The 13,255-nt window shown below is 55.8% G+C and overlaps 2 protein-coding genes across 2 annotated transcripts; both read left to right on the forward strand.

Annotated features, from left to right (window-relative positions):
- Positions 1 to 2,178: 2,178 nt before the first annotated feature.
- PpBr36_00809 (uncharacterized protein) lies at positions 2,179 to 10,228 on the forward strand (the record flags this gene model as incomplete). Its single annotated transcript, XM_029887999.1, has 2 exons — positions 2,179 to 2,884; positions 2,946 to 10,228. The coding sequence occupies 2 exons, from the start codon at positions 2,179 to 2,181 to the stop codon at positions 10,226 to 10,228; spliced, it is 7,989 nt and encodes a 2,662-aa protein (XP_029751597.1).
- A 905-nt stretch (positions 10,229 to 11,133) lies between these two features.
- PpBr36_00810 (uncharacterized protein) lies at positions 11,134 to 12,605 on the forward strand (the record flags this gene model as incomplete). The annotated part of the gene is made up of 2 exons (XM_029888000.1): positions 11,134 to 11,295; positions 11,409 to 12,605. 2 exons carry the CDS (start codon positions 11,134 to 11,136, stop codon positions 12,603 to 12,605), a joined length of 1,359 nt encoding a protein of 452 aa, XP_029752701.1.
- Between the last annotated feature and the right edge of the window lie 650 nt (positions 12,606 to 13,255).

Genomic DNA, 13,255 nt, shown 5'->3' on the forward strand with positions numbered 1-13,255 from the left:
CCAAAAATCCAAAACTGGCAACTTTGAGCTGATTTTCATCGCCCTTGTCTTTCTTTTGGAAATTGTCCGTAGCGTAGGCGCTATAAGATAGTGGGGCATATGGATCCTGTCGTGGCTATTCCAGTCCTCATGCAAGGGAAAGCGCGACTGTGACAAGGTCTGATGCTGGGATTAACAACGTACAATAACGGTTCAGGTCCCCACCTTCCCGTCTGGCAGATCTGTGTACCCGAGCAAATTGGCGCCGTCATATCCGAATGCAACTGGGAGGGGGTAAAAAAGGAAAGTTAATAAAGAAGAAAAAAAAGACCCTTCTCGACATCCCATCAGACATTGGCGCAAGAAGAAAGGACAGCGTGGGCCTGCTTTTCGGACGATGTTCTGGTCAACGTGATGAAGATTTAATATAGGTATGCTGACAACCCATCTTTCTGTCCCTGGTCGACATCACCGATAGTACGGAATACCTTGTTGTACCCTCCGATAAGCTACTAATCCGTTGCGTTGGTCCTGTGTTGTTTTCTGTATAATGTAGTTCGATGTGTATCAACGATTGACGAAAAACAGATCGACTCTGATTAAATTTCCAGGTTGTCTTTTTTGGATGCCAGAGGAGCGAGTCAGAAGCTAACTTGGAGACAGCAACTTGCGTTGAGGCGGCTCTTTTATTTTTCTGCTTCGCCTTGATGGCTTTCTTCTGCGCACTACTTTTTGCGAACCACGCGGGGTCACAAATACAGTACGCAGGAAGCAGAGCTCTGTCTGATGACATCTGTCGTTCAACGCTCTGATTCACCAGAACGGTTGCATCTGAATCCTAGTCTGTACATAAATTACAGTAAGCAAGCTGTCAAGCACGACGAGATCAAACTCAATCGCAACCACCCGACGGGTGGCCATAGTTTTCTACCAAAACGGAAAGGTGTCGAATTTGCACAAGCACCCGTCTCCCAGTTTGGATGGGATGAACAAGCTAAATTTCGAAGGGGAAAAAAAGAGAAGAAAAAGCCAAGAATGCCACCCATCTGAATCAGGCAGAGCCAAGGCCCCCACGCTGTGGTCATGCAACGAGTTGAGTTTCAAGTGAAACAGAGACGGGCCAGGGTTCGAAGCATGACGCGCCGGCCTGCCCCTTGTCAGCCTTGCATACCCGCCTCTGAAGAACCATTACGCAGACCAATCAAAGCAGCGCAATGGCGGTATTGCAGTACCAATTTTGGGTGACTTCGACTGCAGCCCCCTGTGGGCAGCCCCCCCTGACTTTGAAGCAGACCTCAGGCTTTGCAAGCAAGCGAGAGCACTCCAATTGGAAAATATGTCCACCCGGTGGATCGCGCACTCGGTCTCGCCATTCACCTATCTTTGGCATCAAATGGGAGAGGGCCCGTAGTTTGGCCACTTTCCGGGTTGAACCCTGTTCTCACCTTTGTCCCCAGTGGCGCTTGATGTGGTGGACAAATGGGATTCTTTGGCTCCTGTCGCATCTTGGACATGCTCAACTCGATTTCCAGACTGCCCACGCACTCACTCACCCATTCCCTTCCCACCCCAAACCAAACAACCGGCAGCCAGTGATCATCGTCTTGCCTGTTTCAACTGTCTGTTCGCCGTGGCTACTGTCCGGATAGCGCCTACCCCCACAGTAACCACACCATACGTATCATACACCACCACCCACCGAGGGAGGAAAAGAGTGAGAGATCCAAAAAAAGGAAGCCCCGGCGAGATTCCATAGAGCTGGTTCAGTCCCGGTCCCCACCACACGGAAATATTGTGATCAGGGTTCGACCCGAGGGCACCAGAACAGAGAGAGAGAGAGAGAGAGAGAGAGATAGAGGGAGAGAGAGACGGCCTTGCTCTGGATTTTGCCTAGCCTTTGTCCCTTCCCTGCTTGCCCGCCAAACTTCATCCACGCGCCTCTCCTCTTTGCCTTCTCTCCCCACCTTAGCAGAGTGAGATGGTGATGGCCTCCTCTACTTGAGGCATGCTATCGTTTAGGGAATCTGTATCCATCCCACTCACAAGTCAATCCTAATCGGAATGGTGGTATCGCTTACTTGACGCCCGTCCCCCCTCCTTTCCTTTCTTTGCCCCCATTGACTGGGTGGTCGACCACTCTCTTTTATAATACTTGAACGGCCGCTGGACGGACATCATCGCCGTCACGCCGACGACATCATGGCGGCTCCCGGTGGCGTATCGGCCCTCGTCGCTGCCTTCGCCTTTGGAATCGTCGTTAACGCCGCGTCCGCTGCACTCTTTCTATCTTTCAAGGCCGGCAATGGATCTATCTTTCGGGACGGCCAGAGGCTGGTCCTCGCTACTTTTCTTCTAAGCGCCGCTCTGTGGGCTCAGATTGGCTTCATCACCACCGCTGTGGATGTGAACGCCGCCAGCGCGTGCTCAATCACTGCCATATTTACCACCGTCTTCGACCAGCTCGCGCGCTTCTCCATCGAGCAATTTCTGCTATGGGCTATCAACAGCGGAACCCCCGGCGGGGTGGGACAGTACTTCCAACAGGCCGTTCTCCTGGCCAGGTTCGCTGTCGGCTTTGTCTTTGTGGGTTTCACCAGGAGGCAGTCGACTGAAGTCTGCGCGCCCATCTCGTCCATGCTTCCGATCGCCCTCATAGTCGTGGGGTTGGACGTGGTGGTCCTAGCCATGTTGACCGGTCGGGCCTATGCCGTCGGTGTGTTCAGCAGCGCCAAGGCATCACCCGACAGCCTGAGAAGCGGTGCTGCCCGTGGCAAGGCGATTGTAGCCATCTTGGTCGGCTTTGCCATCTGGACTGCCACAAGCGTGACGCTGCATCTAGGGATGCCTACAATTGACCTTGTACTTAGAACCGCGCTCCCGGCAGCCGGTATTACCATCTTAATAAGTAAGCTTCTTCACATCGATCAAGGCATTTCCGAAACGAGCACCTACCTGACCACCTATAGTTATTGTGACCTCATCAATCGACTCTTTTTCAAACGAACCCAAGGCTCGCCATTCACGACAGCCAGAATCGCCAACAAGACAACTCGACACCCGTGACCTGACTACCGCCGGTTCCGATGAGTATCCCCCGATACGTTACGAAGACCTGAAACGCGACGATACGAATGTTTACGCGCAGCCTCGGGCGATGGGCGGAGGCATGGGTAACACGACTATGATTGGCGTTGGAGGACAACCGGTGACGGGAGCGCTGTTTCCCCCCATGAGGGCTGCAACGGAGCCTATGACGCCTGGATCACGAAAGACCGGAGTACCGGTGAAAAGGGCTGCCTTTGATGCCAATGGCAAGGTGCTCATTTCCGAACCCATCCTCGAAGCCACGGGCGACCAGAATCCGCTTAACAAGATCCCGACGATGGACCTCGAAAAAGCCGCCGAGATGGACAGGGAAAAGCGCCAAGAGGCATTGGAGCTTCTCCAGAGGGAATCTGCTCTGATTGCCAAGCGGCCTGCGCCGCAGCCCCCCAGCGTCACCTCTTCAGAGGATTCGTTGATGCGCGCTAGGAGCCTGAAGCGCAAGACAAACATGACAATGAGCACTGGAATTGTTGGGCAGGCAACAATGACGAGAATGGAGCATGTGCCGATGCCAGTGCCTATGCAGACTTCGGCCACGACAACGTCGGCAGAGCTTTCACCTGGGGTGGACGAGATCCGCAGGAGATCTCCTCGGCATAATCCTGAAGCCGAAAGCCCCGGCGCCGAGCCATACAGAACTGAGCGGTCCCCAAGGCGGAGGTCCCAGGATAGCGAAGTTCTGCCATCGAGATCACCGTCCCAGCGATCACGTAAAACGCCCTCCCCTCCTCCAGCCCGTACGACAGGGGATGCGCCCCCCAAGGTGATCGGCGCACCGTCGAACCAGGATCGTGCCAACATGGCGCCAAATGCCAACCAGTTCCAATCCGCATTTTACGTACCTATCAGACCGTCCCGCCAACGTAGCAAGTCTGAAGCGAAGACCGGTCCCGACGCTCCCCAGACGCAGCTCCAAAGGCGGCCCACGATCGGTCTACCTGGAAATCCCAGAGCCAAGGCAATGGCTATGCCCCCCGCTGCCAGCGGCAATGACGACGCAGAGGCCAAGCAAGGGCAGCGGCAACAAACCATCATGTTTGTTAACAACATCACTTACAATAATCCAGAAACCGTCCAGAACATTATAGACGAGGCCAACAATAACATGATGATGGATGATAATGTGGTAGATTTCCCGCTGAAAAAGACAAACTCGATGGTTCACAGGCCCAGACCTATTCCAAGGAAGCCAGAAAAGGACCGCGTTATCTTCCCTGCTGAGCCTTCACCTAACCAGATGAAGCATAGAAGGTCAAAGTCGGGCGGTTCGTTGACAAGTCGGCGCTCCATTCTGCAGTCGGCTCCAGGCAGCCCGACCCAGCTGCCGCCTCTGCCACCACCTCCGAAGAGTGCCGCTGGTCTGATGAGGCCACAACCAAATGACACCAAGAGCATGACATTTGACGAGAAGATGGACTTGTTCTATTCTGTTGACAACCCGGCTCCGCCTAGGCCTGCGGTGCCACCCGTACCGTCCAATTTCTTCGACATGAGCGACACAAACACACTTCACGAAGAGGAAGATGACAGGAAATCACGGGCTACTCATAGGACGACCAGGTCTTCATTCAAGACGGAAAGCGTTCTTGACTTCTCACCCACGGAGCCCGAGGGAATACGGCAAACCCAGAGGTCGACGAACCCGGCGGACATCGAGCACGACGAGATGTACTTCATTTCCGGAATTGAGGAAACTATCCCGCAGAATCGACCCTCATTTGGTAACGCCTCGAAACGTGCATCCTCACCCATCATTCCAGCACCACGAGACTCTGCCTGGACCGACGTCTCCGACACGAAAGCATGGACAGAAGCCGAGACAGCTTGGGGATCTCTTCATTCGCCTGTGGTCGCGGTCAATCTCCAGAAAGAGAAGGCAAGGCAGCTTGAGATCGCTCGTGTTAGTTCGCAGGAGGAGGCGAAGGACGATCAGAAGCCGAGACCCGACGCCAAAATCGTTTCCGAACTTTTCAACAACCGAGACGACGGCCGCGAAACCATGATGTTTATGCTCGACCCTTCGGTGGTACAAGACCAACCCCGGAATGTGCAGGAGCAGCAGGCCCAGGAGGTGGAGGAGCAGCAGGCTCAGGAGGTGGAGGAGCAGCAGACTGAGCAAGAGCAGGAGGACTTTGTGGAGGACGAGGAGGCAACTTTGCCCAGCACAGTGTTCTCTGGCTGGCATAGGCGTGTCGGCGAAGACTGCCCGACATTCTCTGAGCGCAAGGAAAAGATGCGTTCCCGAATGCCTCCTCCGATCCCTCTCCTGCTCAGACAACCCTCCACGAGAAACCCTGTGATTGTCAAGGCAGCCGAGCCGTCGCCCCTGGATTCGCCGGAGCAAGCCCTACAAATGATTCAAGCGCAGCTCAGGAAGATTGACCAGCCAAACCGGGATTCGTACGAGAGCCAGGGCACTCGCAATGCACTCTTGGAAAATCTGGAGAAAGAGATGGACGCGCAACAGGATCACTGGGAGGATATGAAGCACGGCATAAGGGACTCGCTATCAACGGTTCGCACTTCGCTGACAATCGATTCGCGCCCTCAGTCTTTGGCAAGGTCACCGCTCCTAGACGTTGCCCGCGCGTCCAGGAGTATTCCCTCCGAGCGCAGGATGACGAGGCGGAGTGTCGCAAGTGTCAAATCTAGCAGATGGCAGGACCGCCTCGCAGAGGCAGAGGAGGAGTATGCCGACAACGCGCCGGAGCGCCTGGCTACTCGCGACATCAACTTCCTGACGCTCTCACAGTTGGGAAGCCCGACGCCACCTGACACGGATGATTCCCAGGACGAGAAGGACTACAAGTCGCTCGATGCGAAGCTGAACGAGCGGTTCAAGGACGAGTCAGTTGAGGCTTACACCGCCAATCTCAACCAAGCCGCATCTCCCAAGGCTCTTTGGAGACCCGTGACACAGCAAACTGCAACCCCAGCAATCTCACTCCTCTGGGCCCACATCCCCGCCCAATCCACCGAAGCGCAGGTCTCTCCGATCGATCAAGGGTCATCAGCTCGGACTGCACCCCGGAAGGATCTCGAGCCCCTCACCATTGAGAGCCGACAATTATGGCAGCAAAATCGCAATGCTACCAAGCGGTCCTTGAGCGGTCTGTGGCAACCGCCCTACGCTCAGAGGCAGTCAGCCATCGCCACCAAGACGCCGGCCCCCAGCAACGTAGCTAGGGAAGAGCCTCGCGCCGTCGAGAAACCTACTCGTCCGGTCACGGTCAGGCCGCCGCGAAGAAGCCGCCGCATAACAATGCTCCCTGACATCATCGAGGACCCTCAGCCGCTCCCAGACAAGAGGGGCACCCTTGGTATCTTCCAGTTCCCCTGGGGCGAGAAATCGGACACAGGCGTCGTGCATCCCCGTCAGACCATGTTCGCCATCCCAGGGACCATGGCATCCGGAGGCCCGGCCATCAATGCTGCGCTCCAGGCGCGCTCGAGGCAGATCGAAGAGACGGAATATTCGTCCTCCTTCTTTGATGACTACGAGGATGAGGAAGATGGTGACAACATTGATGACTCTGAAGAGGAAGGCGAGAACTCTGGCGACGACTTTGACGAGACCACGCTTTGGGAAATTGCCAGTCTGCTCAAGACCGACTCTGTTCTCCCTTCCAAGAACAGCCTCCTGCCGCCCCGTGATGGCCCCACCAGCTCTGTTGTTGATGACTACCTGGACGAGGTTGATGACGCCCGCGAATCCATCGTGGTCGGACTTGAAGGTATCCTAGAGGAAGACGAGGAGCTCGCCGCTCAATCTGCTGTTGTACCCGCGCTGTGGACCCCTGCATTGTCTGTCCAGGAGAAGAGGCGCAGCCAGCATGGCCTCGGTGTTTCCCAGCCTGATTCGGCCACCTGGAAGAGCTACGACAACGTCTCGGAAACCATCCGCTCGCAGCCTAGGCAGTCTGTAATTGCGCCGATCGAGACTGATCAGCTCTGGGAGCCTGCTGGGTCGACCAAGAAGTCTGCTGTCGTCGCCATGTGGTCTGCTGCCGCAGTTGTTTCCCAGGTCAAGGGCAACCACGGCAAGGGCCTTCCGCAACCTGATGCCTCCACTTGGGCCAGGTATGACGCAGTCCAGGAGACTGTCAGGAGCAAGCCGCGCGTTTCGGAGGAGCCCCTTCTTATCGAGAGCACGAATCTTTGGCAGGCTGCTGGTCAACCAGTGAACAAGGCTACTGCTATGTGGTCTGCTGCTACAGTTGTTTCCCATATCAAGGGCAACCACGGTAAGGGTGTTTCTCAGCCTGACGAGGCCACCTGGAGCAAGTATGACGTTGTGCGTGAAACCTCGCGCGCAAAGCCCCGTCAAGCCGAGCCTGCCATTATCGAGAGCCAGGCGCTGTGGGTTGACTCCCCGCAAGAGGCCCCCAAGGATGAGGTTAACTGGAGCCAAGCAGGCTCTAGGGCTGTCTCTAGATCCAAGGTACCCATCCTAGCCTCGTCTGTCGCCACGTTTGGCGTCTGGTCCGCATCGAGCGTTGTTTCACAGGCACGTGGTAGCCACGGCAAGGGTCTCGCCCAAACGCACGATTGGGAGCGGTATAATGCGGCCACCGAAACTATCCGCGCAAAGCCCCGTCAAGCCGAGCCTGCTATTATCGAAAGCCAGACTCTGTGGGTTGACTCCCCGCAAGAGGCCCCCAAGGATGAGGTTAACTGGAGCCAAGCAGGCTCTAGGGCTGTCTCTAAATCCAAGGTACCCATCCTAGCCTCGTCTGTCGCCACGTTTGGCGTCTGGTCCGCATCGAATATTGTTTCACAGGCACGTGGTAGCCACGGCAAGGGTCTCGCCCAAACGCACGATTGGGAGCGGTATAATGCGGCCACCGAAACTATCCGTGCAAAGCCTCGTCAAGCTGAGCCTGCTATCATCGAGAGCCAGACTCTGTGGGCTGACTCGCTATCTGAGTCGCTCAAGGCTGAGGTTGACTGGAGCCAGGCAGGCTCTAGCGCTGTATCCGGTCCCAAGGCATCCACCATGGCAGCCTCAGCTGTTGCTACGACTGGTGTCTGGTCCGCCTCGAGCGTTGTCCCGCAGGCACGTGGTGACCACGGCAAAGGCCTTGCCCAGCCGAGCAACTGGGAGGAGCTGTACAGTGCCACCACGGGGACCATTCGCACAAAACCACGCCAGTCGGAGCCTGCAATCGTCGAAAGCTCTGATCTTTGGTCTCGGTTGGCACAGCCTTCCAGGACCGAGGTGAACTGGAGCAAAGTTGGCATTACTGCTCAATCTAGCCCCAAGACAACCGTGGGAACATGGTCTGCTGCCAGTGTCGTAACGACCATCCGTGGCGAGCATGGCAAGGGCCTTTCACAGCCCGCTGATTGGCACATGTATGATGCTGCTACAGAGACTAGCCGCGCAAAGCCCCGTCAATCCGAACCGGCTACCATTGAAAGCTCCTCCCTCTGGGTTTCGCCTCCCCAGTCCCCGCAGGCTGCAAGAGACTGGAGCACGGTTGGGTCAACCTCGACACCCCAATCGCCTATCTCGAACGTCTCCACCGTCTCTTCCGTTTCCCCGGTGGCAGCCGCCGGCGTATGGACTGCAACCACCACCCCGAAGGCTCGAGGCGAGCACAACAAGGGCCTTCCGCAGCCCGAGAACTGGCAGCTGTACAATGCCACGGCAGAGACCGCCAGGGCGAAGCCACGCAAGGCCGAGCTTGCGGCTGTTGAGAGCACCAGCCTATGGGCTGAGCCGACTGCGGCCAAGAAGGTCACGGACTGGAGCAGAGTTGCTGTGTTCAAAGCGCCCAAGGGCCCTGAAATCCACAAGACTCGGCCGTCGACACCTCCACGAAAGGTGCGGTCCAGGGCCAACACTATCTCCCCGGCCCACAGCCTGCTTTCGACCCCGATGAGCACACCTCGCATCAGAACCGACAACTGGCCTCTTTGGCCTCTCTGGACGCCTGTGCCGCGCACGCCGATCGTCTTCCAAAACAACGGTGGCCTGTTCCAGCCCCGCCCGCCGAAACCCAACACACGCACCACTGACGAAGAGCCTGCTGCCATCGAGATGGAGCGTTACATCCGGGGCCCCGACTACAAGGAGTTGGACCAGCTCGAATCCACTGGTATGTGGACTTCGCCGGTTGTTGCCAAGACACAGGAGACCAACTGGATCAAGGCTGCGTCATCATCGAGGATGGAGAAGAAGTTCGCTACGGCGGCACAGTGGCAGCTCGAGCTCAAAGAGGCCGAGGAGAAGAGCTATCCTTCAGAGTGGATGCCGCGGATTTCAGCATCTATCGATGACTGGGATGCCGCGCTCGAGGTTGCCATCATGATGTCGCAGATTTCCGACCACGAGTTCCCTATGGAGGAAGCACCCTCACAAAAGCCCAAGGCCCCCGTCGACTACAGCCACCGCAGGGTTACCACCGATGACTGGGACGCTGCCCTCGAGGTGGCACTCATGATGTCCAACCTGCCCGAGCCAAACTACCCTATGGCTCCCGTCAAGGCCAAGGCCCCCGTTGACCGCAGCCATCGCAACGTGACTGCCGCCGACTGGGATGCCGCTCTCGAGGTCGCCATTGCCATGTCCGAACCAGTGGCCCCAGAGCAGGCTGCCTACAGCGAGGAGATGCCCACCGGATTCGGCGCCGACGACGACATCATGGCTCAGATCAGGGCACTCGAGGAGGAGAGAATGTTTGCCGAGCAGCAGGCCGAGCGCGGATCCATGTTCCCGGGTTCGTACGACCAGTCGCAGGAGCAGTTCCAGCCCCTCGTGCCCCAGGTTGCACCCCTGCCGCAGGATACCTTTGTCGCGCAGGAGACCTTTGTCGCGCAGGAGAACAACTACTGGACGCCTCAGGATCAGCAGCAGTACGACAACTACCCATTCCAGGGTCAGTACGTCGACTACTCGGCCCAGCAACAGTTCGTCGCTCCTGCGGCGCCCCAGCAGACGAGCTACCCCAGCGTTTTCGTGGGTGCCGACGGTCAGATCTATCACTATCCCTCGCAGCCTGTCGAGGAGCCGCAGCCACAACAGCAGCCGCAACCGCAGCAGCCACAGCAGTCACAGCTGTCACAGCAGCCGCAGCCAAAGGAGGATGAGGAGGAGCAGGCTGCCCAGTCAATGGGTAGCCGTGTTATGCTCAGGTATTAAGATGAGGTGTATGCCATGAGGATGGATACTATATATCTATCATGTACAATTTTCTTGATTTGCTTTTACATACCCACAACAGTTTTCAGTCTTTGACAGTCGAAGCTTACTTGTTGAACATCCCTATCACCATAACTAACACCTTTGCGATTACTTTCTTTTTGGTTATTCATTTGCACTTACGACATATACTCTTGTCTTTTCTCCATTATAAGACGTTAATGGACAATGAAAAAAGCATACATTCTTTTCACCCCCTTTTCTTTTCCTCAAACTTATATTTAGCGTTATCTTTTTTTTTTTTTTTTTTGAGCTTGTTGTTTATATATAGCTAGATTATCACAATCTGACATGCATACAAATATTCTTTTCGGCTTAGTCCAACATATCATAACCCATATTCATTGGTTTCAGTCACCTAAAGTCTGTATTATGCAAAACGAGTAAAGACAACCGATGACGACTCTTAGTAAGGGCCCCGTGTGTGTGCGGGCTCCTTTGTTTTTTTTTTACCCCTCACGAACCCCATCCTCACAAGCTCTTGAACCTAGTCCCGAGACTAGGCTGGCCTGGACTGCAAAGTGGGGTGATTGGGGTTCCTCGGAGCAACATCGCAGCGACACGGGGCGCGAAGACGGAGAAACTTGACCGATGGATCCTCAATGTCGGAGTTGAAGCGGGCGAGACTAGGCCAGAGAAGGCTTCTTATTTACTTGTTCGACATCTTTTTGTATAATTACTCTTTCCCTTTCTTACCCCCCTTTTAGTCTAAACTATAGTCCACTTCTTTTTCCCCCTCTTGTGTCTTTCTCTCATCTCTCTTTCGTTTACCTAAAGATCTTTGTCTGCTCTGCTATTGACCTTCCTTTTTTTGATTTTTTATAATATTTGTTGGTCGAAAAAATATGGCAGCCCAAGAAATCACCATTACGGGCTGGAAAACCCGCGATGTCCGGTTTCCCACGTCTTTGGACAAGACGGGGTCGGATGCCATGAACGCTGCGGGTGACTACTCGTCGGCCTACTGCATTCTCGAGACGGACTCGGAGTTCTCAGGCCATGGAATGGTTAGTAGCAGTGGCAAACAAACATGCGGTCTTTTTACCATCTGACGTTTGTCTCGTCTTGTTTCTTGTTCTTTGTCTGCCTTTTACTGACTCTCATACCTCTGCGATTTTAGACGTTCACCATCGGCCGTGGCAACGACATCGTCTGCGCCGCCATCAACCACGTCGCCGACCGCATCAAGGGCCGCACCCTCTCGTCTCTCGTTGCCGACTGGGGCAAGACGTGGCGGCACCTGGTCAACGACAGCCAGCTGCGGTGGATCGGGCCCGAGAAGGGCGTGATCCACCTGGCGCTCGGGGCCGTGGTCAACGCCATCTGGGACCTGTGGGCCAAGACGCTGGGCAAGCCGGTGTGGCGCATCGTGGCCGACATGACGCCCGAGGAGTTTGTGCGCTGCATCGACTTCCGGTACATCACCGACGCCGTCACGCCCGAGGAGGCGATCGCCATGCTCAAGGAGACCGAGGGCGGCAAAGCGGACAGGATCAAGGACGCCGAGAACAACCGCGCCGTGCCGGCCTACACGACCTCGGCCGGCTGGCTGGGCTACGGCGAGGACAAGATGCGGGCGCTGCTCGAGGAGACGCTGGCCAAGGGCTACAAGCACTTCAAGCTCAAGGTGGGCGGCAGCGTCGAGCAGGACAGGAGGCGGCTTGCGATCGCGCGCGATGTCATCGGGCACGACCGGGGCAACGTGCTCATGGTGGACGCCAACCAGGTCTGGTCGGTGCCCGAGGCCATCGAGTACATGAAGGCGCTCGCCGACTTCAAGCCGTGGTTCATCGAGGAGCCGACCAGCCCGGACGACGTGCTGGGCCACAAGGCGGTCAGGGAGGCGCTCAAGCCGTACGGCATCGGCGTGGCGACGGGCGAGATGTGCCAGAACCGCGTCGTGTTCAAGCAGCTGCTGGCGAGCGGGGCCATCGACGTGTGCCAGATCGACGCCTGCCGCATGGGCGGCGTCAACGAGGTGCTGGCCGTGCTGCTCATGGCGCGCAAGTTTGGCGTCCCCATCGTGCCGCACTCTGGAGGCGTCGGCCTGCCCGAGTACACGCAGCACCTGTCGACCATCGACTACGTCGTCGTGTCGGGCAAGCTGTCGCTCCTCGAGTACGTTGACCACCTGCACGAGCACTTTTTGCACCCCTCGGTCATCAAGGACGGCTTCTACCAGACCCCGACAGAACCCGGCTACAGCGTCGAGATGAGGCCCGAGAGCATGGACCGCTTCTCGTTCCCCGGCGAGGAAGGCGTCAGCTGGTGGCGTAGCGATGAGGCCAAGCCCATCCTCGAGGGCGTCAAGATTTAGAGAGAGAGTGTGTGTGAAACCAAAATAAGAAAGAAGCTGGAGCTTTGTGGTTTCTTTCCTCTTTCTGTTGGTGATTCTCGCCCAGTATAGGAGAGAAACAAAAACGAAACCAACATGACGTAACGTGAGTCGACTCAAGCCGGATGACAATGCCTACAATCCCCGTTTCGCGGGCGACGGCGAGTTTAAAGGGAACTTGTCTGCTTTTGTCGCAGGGCGAACTTTATCTTTTTTTTTTATGCTTATGCTTGTGTGAACCAACGCCAAGCAGGACGGGGATATTATCTTTGATGAAACAGGGGGGTCCGTCCCAGTAGATGGACGGTCCGCAGGGCAACGATGGCATCCTGTATGAATCTAGTACCCTCGAGGAGGGGTTTACTAGCATCCCACTGATGACTGCATAAGTTTTAAGTCACCTTTTTTTTTTTCTCTTTCTTGTATTCAAAGAAATAGTGGCTTGAGGGGGGTTCCGTCACCAGAAGACGATTCCGCAGGGCAACGATGGCATCCTGTATAATATCCAATATTATCCCTTAGACTAGAGGTCAATCGAGGTATCGAATGAGAGAGTAATGTGGGTTGTTTGTTGCGAAGTACTATCAGCTGCGAAATGAGTTGGATTTTTTTTTTTTTTTTTTTTTTTTTTT

The sequence above is a fragment of the Pyricularia pennisetigena genome, chromosome 2, assembly GCF_004337985.1.
Source record: "Pyricularia pennisetigena strain Br36 chromosome 2, whole genome shotgun sequence".
Lineage (NCBI taxonomy): Eukaryota > Fungi > Ascomycota > Sordariomycetes > Magnaporthales > Pyriculariaceae > Pyricularia > Pyricularia pennisetigena.